Genomic DNA, 11,512 nt, shown 5'->3' with positions numbered 1-11,512 from the left:
TCTCCAATTAGAATTTTTAGTAGAGTATAATTCTGAACTACTTGAACCTCATGCTGGGTGGATCAGTAGAACAGGATTAAAGAAGTAGATTGATCTATCCTCCAATTTCTAAGGAAATTGTAAACTCAACATATCGTTTTGAAGAGCAATCTTAAGTCCTCTAAGGGTTCACAATCCCATTGTTCCCCAGGCCTCCTGGGAGTTGGGTTTGTTTTCAAAGACAGAGGTACAGCTTTAATCTGAGTATAGTGAATCCAGGGTTTTATCTCAGGCAGTTTGACAGATGAGCTCATGGTGAATAACACCTTGTATGGTCCAGTCTACCTTGCAGTCAGTTGGTCCTCAGCCCGCTGTTCTCTCTGGGTTTTAAGGAGGACTCCATCACTGGGTTAGAAAAAATGTAAGGCTACTTCAGTTGCATAGGCAGCTGGAAGCTTAGAAACTTAATATTGGATGAAAGGCTTTTACTCTAATATGTGGATAACTGGCTCATAGCTAACCTTACATATGACAAACGTCTGCAAAATACCATCAGAACCCTGAACTATTTGGCTAATTGTGGATAAAAAGTTTCCTAGAAAAAGGCCCAGATATGCAAACAAGTCATCTATCTGGGCTTTGTCCTCTCCCAAGGATAGTGGGGTATTTCACCTGACAGGAAGCAGGCATTTCCAGGCTTGAGGGCACCCAAGATCTGCAGACAACTGAGAGGGTATCAGGGGATGGCAGGGTTCTGTTGGATTTGGATCCCAAACTATAGGGTCATGTTAAAGCCCCTCTATGTGGCACTGAAAAGGCATGATCTTGAGCCCATTACTCAAGATCAGAGGTTAGTATAATAGAGCAAAACTCATGAACAGAGGTTTTTATAATGTCCAAAGATTTAACATAATTAGCTACAGCTAGCTATTTCAGAGCATTTATAGCCGAACAATTGAAATGGCTTATCATACAATATTTCAAAGGGGCTTAATTTAAGCCTACTTCTGGGAGCCACCCTGATATGTAGCAGGCAACTGGTAAAGCCTCATTCCAAGTTAAGTTAGTTTATTGACATATTTTAGCAATTCTCCTTTTCAATGTATGCCTCATTTTCTCAGTTTTTCCTGTTGATTGTGGTCTCCAGGATGAATGTAAGTTCCAATCAATTTGCAATGCTTTAGACAGTTGTTGGGGTATGCTAAAGACAAATAGTAGTTTATATACTAACCATAGGACACAGGAACCTGGTTTAGTATCATCACCCATGATCTGACAGGGCACCCAATTTGGACCAGGAGCCACATTTGCAGTGGGGCAATTTCCTTTGTGCAAATATCCTGTTCTTATTGTTCAGTTGGTAAGTTGCGTCCAACTCTTTGTGATCTCATGGACTGCAGCATGCTAGGCTTCCCTGTCCTTCATTATCTCCCAGAGTTTGCTCAAACTCATGTCCACTGAGTCAGTGATACTATCCAACCATCTCATTCTCTGTTGCCACCTTCTCCTCCTGCCCTTAATCTTTCCCAGAATCAGAGTATTTGCCAATGAGTCAGTCCTTTGCATCAGGTAGCCAAAGTACTGGAGTTTCAGCTTCAGCATCAGTCCTTCTAATGAATATTCAGGACTGATTTCCTTTAGGATGGGCTGGTTTGATCTCCTCCCTGTACAATGGACTCTCAAGAGTCTTCTCCAACAACACAGTTCAAATGCATCCTTTGTTGCTCAGCCTTTATAGTCCAACTCTCACATCCATACATGATTACTGGAAAAACCATAACTTTGACTAGATGGACCTTTGTTGGCAAAGTGGTGTCTTTGCTTTTTAATATGCTACCTAGGATTTTCATAGCTTGCCTTCAAAGGAGCAAGCATCTTTTAATTTCATGGCTGCAGTCACTATCTGCAGTGATTTTGGAGCCCAAGAAAATGAAGTCTGTCACTGTTTCCATTGTTTCCCTATCTATTTGCCATGAAGTGATAGGATCGGATGACATGATCTTAGTTTTCTGAATGTTGAGTTTTAGGCCAACTTTTTCACTCTCCTCTTTCACTTTCATCAAGAAGTTCTTTAGTTCTTCTTCACTTTCAGCCTTAAGGGTGGTGTCATCTGCATATTTGAGGTTACTGATATTTCTCCCGGTAATCTTGATTCCAGTTTGTGCTTCATCCAGCCCAGCAGTTCACATGATGTACTATGCATAGGGCTTCCCTGGTAGCTCAGAGGTTAAAGCATCTGCCTCCAATGGCAGGAGACCCGGGTTCGATCCCTGGGTCTGGAAGATCCCCTGGAGAAGGAAATGGCAACCCACTCCAGTATTCTTGCCTGGAGAATCCCATGGACTGAGGAGCCTGGTGGGCTGCAGTCCATGGGGTCACAAAGAGTCGGACACGACTGAGTGATTTTACTTACTTACTTACTTACTGTGCATATAATTTAAATAAGCAGGGTGATAATACACAGCTTTGACGTACTCCTTTCCCGATTTGGAACCAATCTACTGTTCCATGTCTGGTTCTAACTGTTGCTTCTTGACCTGCATACAGGGTTTGCAGCAGGCAGGTAAGGTGGTCTGGTATTCCCATCTCTTAAAGAATTTTCCACAGTTTATTGTGATCCACACAGTCAAAGGCTCTGGCATAGTGAAAAAGCAGGGTTGATAAGAAGTCTGGGGCCCCTGAGAAAGAGAAAAGGGTCTGGGGCTCTTGACGAGGAGAAAAGGACACACATTTTTTCCCCTACATTCCTCCATCTTAGTCACATAAAACATTTTTTTCTTTACGCACAGAGCTAATGATAACACAAAAAAATCAACTCATCTTGCTCAAGGAGTTTTTCCTTAAACTCTGCAAGAATGATTATTTTACAACAATGTATCCTGCTGGAGGACATGCTTCTCCTTCTTAAGAACCTTCTGAATAATCCTGACATTTCAAAATGTATATTGTGGGAGTGGGTGTGGTAAGACCTTTACGACCTTGAGACATTCTTTTGATTTACTCTAATAACCAATTGCTAAGGCTACGAGTGGGGCACTCTCCGCCCCCTTCTGATGTCTATGTCAGAAGGTTTCTCTGTCCTTTTCACTGTAATAAAACTGTCACACAAGAGCTTGAGTGATTAAGCCTGGTCCCTGGTCCTGAAGCTAAATCTTCTTTGGAGATCACAAATCCAACATCATTCACTGTAAGTGATCAAACATAGGTAAAACTTGTATTCATTATCAGTCACTACTTTCAGGGTATCCTGAAAAGTGTTCCTCTTACTTCGGGAGGGTGGCTGATCTCTGAGCCAGCTGTTCACAGAGATGACTATGTGACGATATGTGATATCCTGGCAAACTTCCGCATTTATATTCCCAGATCAGTGGGGTGATTGGGGTGGTTGAAGCCCTATGCTTTGACTCAGGGTTTTTTCCCACAACATCCTTGAATAACCTTGTCCCTAATATGTTTGGTTCTAACTCCATAGATGATGGGGTTGAGCATGGGAGGTACCAGGAGGTAGAGAATAGCAAACATGATGTGTACCACTCGGGGCACATGATGTCCAAAGCGGTGGGTAAGGAAAGTAAAGAGAGCCGGGATGTAGAAAGCCAAGATGACACAGATATGGGAGGCACATGTGCCAAAAGCTTTGAGCCGGGCTTCACTTGAGGGTAACTGTAGCACTGTTCTCAGAATCATTCCATAGGATACACTGATGACAATAATGTCAAAGCCAACTACAGAGAAGGCCACAAAAAGTCCATATGCACGATTTACTCTAGTGTCAGCGCACACCAACTTCAGCACAGCCATGTGCTCACAGTATGACTGGGGGATGATCCGACTGGGGCAGAAGGGCATCCTGGACACCATGAAACAGAAAGGACTCACCCACAGCAGCCCTCTCATCATCACACCTGCCCCCAGTTTACCCACGACACATGGGGTCAGGATACTAGAATGATGCAGTGGGAAGCAGACAGCCACATAACGGTCCAAGGCCATAGCCATGAGCAATCCGGACTCCACTGAAGAAAAGGCATGGATGAAGAACAACTGGATGAGGCAGGCATGATATTCAATCTCATGATCGTGAAACCAGAATATGGCCAGCATTTTAGGTTGTGTGGACGTGGAGAGGACCAGGTCAGTGGTAGCCAGCATGGCCAGAAAGAGGTACATGGGCTCATGCAAGGTGGGGTCAGTTCGGATTACACGAAGGAGAGTGATATTGCCGACTAGAGCCACAACATACATGGCACAGAATGGAAAGGCAGCCCAAAACTGGGAATTCTCCAATCCTGGGATCCCAAGCAGGATGAAGGACACAGGATAAGAAGAGCTATTCCCTGAAGTCAGCATTGCACTCTGGCTTATAAGGTAATCTACTGTCTGCAGGAGATAGCATTAAGATAAATCTTTATTATTATTTATTATATTTAGATATGAGAATTGAATAATAAGGTAAAAGTTGAATGGCAAACCAGAATAACTTCAGCTATTTTAATAAGTAAAATTTTGCAATATAAAATGATGCTAATCTGTGTTCATTACTTACATTTATGTTCTTGAATATGCGGTCAGAACACACCACTAGCTGCAACCATGATATTTTATAAGAAACAAATATTTTTTAAAATAAGAACATGTAGAAGGAAAATTGAAAAATAATGTCATATTAATTCTGTCCCTGTGTTCTAGTAAGAACTGACAACTGATTTGCTTAAACTTTTGCATAGGTCATTTCATCCCTGTTGGAAATCCCCAAATCAGGGAAGCAGTTGGTTCACTACACCACAATGAGGAATCAGTTTCTGGAGGACCCATGCTCTGATGATGTGAGGAGCAGGGATCTGTCCTTGTTCTTCTAGCTGTGAAAGGGCCCCTGCTTCTCTGAGCGGGGATAGGTATGCAGCTGACCCCATCATCTCCCTGCTGATAGCTTCTGAGACTCCCAAGGCCAAGGATCCTACTGTGTCCTCGAGGCCCCGGGAGGAAGTCTAGTCATGCCTTCCTCCTAACCCCTCCCAAGACAGGGTTAGGGACTGAGCCAGGCTTCTGTCCCAGGTACCCTGTCTTTCTCTGAATGTCATACACACTTGGACTGATCTGTATTGCGAGTGTTCAGAGCCAGAATGTAAATGTCATACACACTTGGACTGATCTGTATTGCGAGTGTTTAGAGCCAGAATGTATTTGAATTTTTACATGAGAATCCCTTTTTTTCCATCTATAGAAATACTTAGATGTATACACAGACATCCTGATGAAGTAGACAGAGATCTATAAACAACAGTCTCCGTGAAGGGGCCTCACACTCCTGAATTAAAACAGCAGCAACACGTGGGCCACTTTTCAAAGTAGGAAGTCACTCTGGAAAACACTTTGACTTAAAGGACCATAGCAGTGTATTACTGAGTTAGTTTTAACTCTAAGACCATTACTGTGAAGATTTGGGTTGGTAGGTAAAGGACTGACCAATTGTGTACCTATAATGGATTTAGTGTATGACTCCTCAGTTGGAGAATCAAAAAACTTTCCTTGGTCAAATCATGAATATTTTAGGCTCCGTGGGCCACAGAATCTCTGTTAAAACTAGTTAGCATAGGTATTGTAGCATGAAAGAAGCCAGAGTCAATATCTAACTTGTGGATGTGGCTGTGCTCCAACAAAACTTTATTTTTAAAACCATGCTGCAAAGTGGAGCTGGTGCAGACTATAGTTTTTCAACCCTTGTCCTAAGTGGTAACTTTCATGAAGTTATTCCTGAGCTGTGCTCTCTTTCTAGAACCTCTGCTTTACAAAGAAAGGGAATTTAATCAATGTTGGCTGAAGAAACTAACAAATAAAGGTCATTATTCAGTAGCAATGGAGTCATGGACCAATTTTCCACATCTTACAATGTCTGACAGAACCTTCCACATTGGCTCCAAACCCACAAGACAGTTATGTCCATTTCTCACACTAGCGGTTGCCCTGCTGGCCAGGGTTGGACTTTGGGAACATCATCCTCTGCTGGTATTTTCTGGTATCACAAGGATTGATGCTTGTGTCTGATCCCACTGCTGACCACTGTCTATCTCAGAGTCAATGGCAAAAAACACACCTGGTTCTTACCCAATATCTTTACACAATTTAATCTCAGTTGACACAAGTCTTTGAAAGCATTAGATCTTACCTCTTTCATAACAGAAAGACATAGTCAAGGAGAGTATCTTTTCAAACTCCCTTTATCAAATCACCTCTGGGTATGAACAAATGTTTCATTCACCTGACTCAGTGGTTCCTAAGAAGGGTTTATGCAGAATCTGAAATAAACCTAGCCTTTTTCTGATCTTCTCTAGATTTGTAACATTGTGAAACAAGTGGAACTAAGATTCTATAAGTTCTGCTCTAAATTGAAAACTTTACCATCCTTCCTAGATAGTAGATATTTGGGGCTTTCCAGGTGGCTCAGTGGTAAAGAATCTGCCTGCTAATGCAGGAGACACAGCTTTGATCCCTGGATGGGGAAGATCCCCTGGAGAAGGAAATGGCAACCCATTCTAGTATCATTGGCCTGGAAAATCCCATGGACAGAGGAGCCTGGCAGGCTACAGTCCATGGGGTTGCAAAAGAGTCGGACACAACTCTTCTGGGCTATAGTTCATGGGGTGTCAAAGAGTCGGACATGAATGAGCAACTAAGACACACACATACAAGGCTTAGCAATTAAAAACAAAGTCACCAATCATAAAAAATGAAATTCAGAAACACATACATTATCTGGGCACTAGGCTGTGTTTTATCCCCTTTGACCTGGCCTTATGTTCTCAAACAGTCATATATTGTGTTTACTCTAGAGACTCCCTCATTTCCCTCTTTTCACCTCCTGTATGTCACTCTTCACTTGCAAGGACATAGTCACTGAGGCTTAAGGTCACTTGGAAAAGCATACTTGGGTCATCGTCACTGTTTCAGTGGGTACTAGTGATGATGCTGGATATAAATTTATCAAAATGAATAATAATCCCTTTGATTAATTCTGAAAGATATTGCTATTTTTGTAGCTACAACACTATACACTTTTGCATTTTATTGTTTCTCTCATAAAGCTTCTGCATCTTTATTTACAATGAGAGAAACAGAACTGAGGGTAGCTACATGATTTGCTTGAAATCACACAATAAGTTAGTGCCAAGTGCACAGCTCCACACCCAGTGGTCTTGGTGGTCCACAATACTGCCTCTGCTAAGTAGTGACTGATTGGAACACCCATGCTGATAGGATACAGCAGTGATTGTTGCCCTGTCATGAAAAAGCCAGATACAAAGGGAACTTGTGAAATTGTTTCGTGAATTACTGATAGATCTGCATTTGAATCTGGAACCCCACTAAGTTGTTGAACTGGATCCCTCCACAATAGGTTCTAGGTGGATTTTCTGTCATCTCTGAGTATAGACTGCTGAATGGCATCTTCATTGAATCTGCCCACGAACCCTAATATAAACTCACCTGTTATATAAACTTGCTTTGATGTGGTGACTCTCTTCTCAGCCAGGGTCCAGCTACTCATATACTGTAGCTTCTTTCAAAACCAGTTTCTCTCCTCTGATAGATCTATTTTCCAGACTCTCCCATGGCCTTTTCACAGATCAAGGTCCCTCATAAGTGATGCCTCTCAGCGTCTTCATTCTATTCTTCTGTTCTGCTGGCTCTGACCTTCTGGTCTCAGATTTTCTTCCTTGGTCGACAGTGGAGGAGAAGAGCTGACCTGAAATTCAAGTCTAAGTGGAAGATGGGAGCTTCTTGAGAGGCGCCTCTCTTTCCTCTCTGCACTTTCTGCTGTGTTCCTTTGAAATTGGGTACCTTCATTATCACTCACCTGATGAAATATCAGTTCAATCCATGTTGCTCAAACTCAAAGGGATGAAGACTAAATGGGCTGAGATCTTGCTAAGGAACAGCTTCCAGGAATTTTACACTCTGTTTTATTACTTTGAGCATTTAAAACTAAGACCCAGAACCATAATACTAGAGTAGTACGGGGTCCTGATCCAACCTCCTTCCTGGATGGATTGTGTAAGGAGGTAGTCCTTCTACTTTTCTAGAATTTTCCTGGAAGACACAGAATAAGTAGCAAGTCTTCTTCCTATCTCAGGCTAGAGATCAGCAGTCATGATCTCTGGGCCTGGAGCCCCCACTGAGTCAGGCCTTTCTGCACAGAGCACACCATGCCTCTAGCTCCTTGAAGACTCTGAGTCCTATTGTTTCCTGGGATGGGCAGAGATAACTGGGGTCCAAGGCACCCCTCACTGAAAGCTCTGCTTTATCTCTCATCAACTCCAACTTTACCGGACACAACTGTAAATGGCTTCTGGAAAACAGCTTATAACCAAGAACACCGAATGGAGCCTCTTTAAAACCTATGAGTGTTTACACTTTCCCTTCCCCCAAGCACCAGTTGTCTCCGCCCTCCTAGGTCCCACTGCCTCATACTTGAACTGACTTCCTCTAAGCCTGGAGACTAGAAGCGGAAGCATTAACCCCTAAATCTCTCTTCTTCTCTATATGTGTGCATTCTCTATATGTGTGCATTTGAATGCACACATAATAATGTGTGTTGCTGAGATTTTTTTGTTCAGTTACTAAGACATGTCTGAGTCTTTGCGACCCCAAAGACTGCAGGACACCAGGCTTCCCTGTCCTTCATTGCCTCCTGGAGTTTGCTCAAATTCATGTCCACTGATCGTATGAGTGTAAGTTTATCTATATGCATGTACTTTATTGTTTGCCAGAGTATGTATATTTACAACTGAAGGGATATTTTGTGCAATGTGCAAGTGTGTTCATTTACCATGTATATTGATGTGTATATCTGAATGATAGTAATAACTATGTATGTAAAGAAATGGATTTTCTTGAGGATGTATGTATGTGAAATTGTATATACCTGCAAGGACAAATAATTACTTGCATGAAGTATACATTTTAGTGTGACGCAGGGCTCTGTGAGGGCGAGGTCACCATACATGTGGAGAAAAGAACGTCAACTGCCATTTCAGTAAGAAAAGAATATTGCTTATCATTAAGCCATTGAGCCACTGGTTGACCAGTGGGCTCTGGAAGGTATTCTCCTTCCTGCAACATAATTTCTTAGTTACAGGAAATAGTCTTCATTCAGTATCCTTGACTCCCTGAATTCCAGTAAGTGGGTTCAACAGTTGCTAATGAGGGAAGGGAGGTGATACAGAGATAAAAGGAGGAACAGTCAAAATAACCCCCCTCCCGCACACATACACAAAATAGTGCAGCCTTGGGGCAGTGTCCTGATCCTCTCTCAAGGGATATACATAACAATATCTTTGAACTGTTTTGCAGATCTGAAAATCCCACCAGATGGGAGAAATTAACTGTATGCTTCCCACAAACCTGTAGACCCCAGACCCCTTGGAACCAGAGGGTTGATGATGCTGACTTCCACTTATTAGCACACCACCAACCAATCAGAAGACTGTCCAATAGCTGACCATGCCTTCTTTGAGCCATTACTATAAAACTCTTCATAATCCCTCCAGATTCGGACACAGAGTATGAGGGCATTACAATAGCAATAAAGCCACTATTTTCTATTTCACCTAAAACTCTGTCTGAGAATTAGTTTCGTGCTGGAGTACAGAGGGTGGATTTGACTTCAACAGTAAGGACTTGAATTCAGATACTGATGTTCTAATCTCTAGTACCTCTGAGTGTGACCTCATTTGGAAATAAGCTCATGTTGTGCTGTGCTTAGTGGCTCAGTCATGTCCGACTCTTTGGAAACAAGCTCATTGCAGATGTAATTATAACTAATAATAAATAAATAATAAAATTAAATGAAAATAAACTAGTAATGATAATTTCATGCTGACGTAGAGTGGGTTCCTAGTCAATATGACTGATCTCCTTCTAAAAAGGGAAAATTTGGACACTGAGACATGCACCTACAAAGCATGGCTCATAGTTTCATTGAGTTAGGCAAGACTGTGGTCCATGTGATCAGTTTGATTAGATTTCTGTGATTGTGATTTTCATTCTGTCTGTCCTCTGATGGATAAGGATAAGAAGCTTATGGAAGCTTCCTGATAAGAGAGACTGACTGATGGGGGAAACTGGGTCTTGTTTTGATGGGTGAGCCAATACTCAGTAAATATTTAATCCAATTTTATGTTGATGGGCAAGGCCCAAACTATGGTGGAGGTAATGAAAATAATGGCAAACTCCTTCAAAAGTCCCATACACGCACTGCTGCACTCAGTGCCCCCGACCCTTCAGCAGGCCACCGCTGACCCATGCCTCCATCTGAGACCCCTGGACACTCACAGGAAAATCTGAGTCAGTTTCTTGTGAGGTCTCTGCTCCTTTCTCCTGGGTCCTGGTGTGCACAAGGTTTTGTTTGTGCCCTCCAAGAGTCTGTTTCCCCAGTCCTGTGAAAGTTTTGGTGGCTCTATGGTAGGATTAATGGTGACACCATCTAAGAGGGCTTACTATAACCAGGTCTGCTGCACCCAGAGCCCCTGCCCCTGTGGCAGGCCACTGCTGACCCATACCTCCACGGGAGACACTCAAACACTCAAAGGCAGGTCTGGCTCAGTCTCTGTGGGGTCTCCTGATGTGCATAAGGTTTTGTTTGAGCATCTCTGGTGGGTATGGGGTTTGATTCTAAATGCAATTTCACCCCTCCTACCATCTTGCTGGGGCTTCTCCTTTGCCCTTGGACATAGGGTATTTTTTTTGGTGGGATCCAATATTTTCCTGTAGACGGTTATTAAGCAGTGAGTTATAATTTTGGAGTTCTCGCAAGAGAATATGAGTGAAGATAAGTGCATGTCCTTCTACTCTGCCATCTTGATTGAGCTTAGATGGACAGGTCATGGTGGAGATGTTTTGACAAAATGTGGTCCACTGGAGAAGGCAATGGAAAACCACTTCAGTATTCTTGCCTTGAGAACTCCATGAACAGTATGAAAATGCAAAAAGATAGGACACTGAAAGATGAACTCCTGAGATCAGTAGGTGCCCAATATGCTACTGGAGAAGAGAGGAGGATTAACTCCAGAAAGAATGAAGAGAAAGAGCCAAAGCAAAAACAACACCCAGTTGTGGATGTGACTGGTGATGGAAGTAAAGTTCAATGCTGTAAAGAACAATATAGCGTAGGAACCTGGAATGTTAGCTCCATGAATCAAGGTAAATTGGAAGTGATCAAACAGGAGATGGCAAGAGTGAACATCAACATTTTAGGAATCAGTGAACTAAAATGGACTGGAATGGGCAAATTTAAATCAGATGACCATTATATTTACTACTGTGGGCAAGAAACCCTTAGAAGAAATGGAGTAGCCATCATAGTCAACAAAAGGGTCCAGAATGCAATACTTGGATGCAATCTCAAAAATGATAGAATGATTTCTGTTCGTTTCCAAGGCAAACCATTCAATATCACAGAAATACAAGTCTATGCCCCAACTAGTAATGATAAAGAAGCTGAAGGTGAATGATTCTATGTAGACCTACAAGACTTTCT

General features: G+C 42.4%; 1 protein-coding gene across 1 annotated transcript; it reads right to left on the bottom strand.

Annotated features, from left to right (window-relative positions):
* Nucleotides 1-3,384: 3,384 nt before the first annotated feature.
* On the bottom strand, nt 3,385-4,338 carry LOC128060710 (olfactory receptor 52R1). The gene has a single exon (XM_052653089.1). It carries the CDS (start codon nt 4,327-4,329, stop codon nt 3,385-3,387), a length of 945 nt encoding a protein of 314 aa, XP_052509049.1. The 5' UTR covers nt 4,330-4,338.
* Between the last annotated feature and the right edge of the window lie 7,174 nt (nt 4,339-11,512).

The sequence above is a fragment of the Budorcas taxicolor genome, chromosome 15, assembly GCF_023091745.1.
Source record: "Budorcas taxicolor isolate Tak-1 chromosome 15, Takin1.1, whole genome shotgun sequence".
NCBI classification, from domain to species: Eukaryota; Metazoa; Chordata; class Mammalia; order Artiodactyla; family Bovidae; genus Budorcas; species Budorcas taxicolor.
The sequence above is the reverse complement of the archived record's forward strand: the minus strand, read 5'-3'. Positions and strand labels throughout refer to the sequence as shown.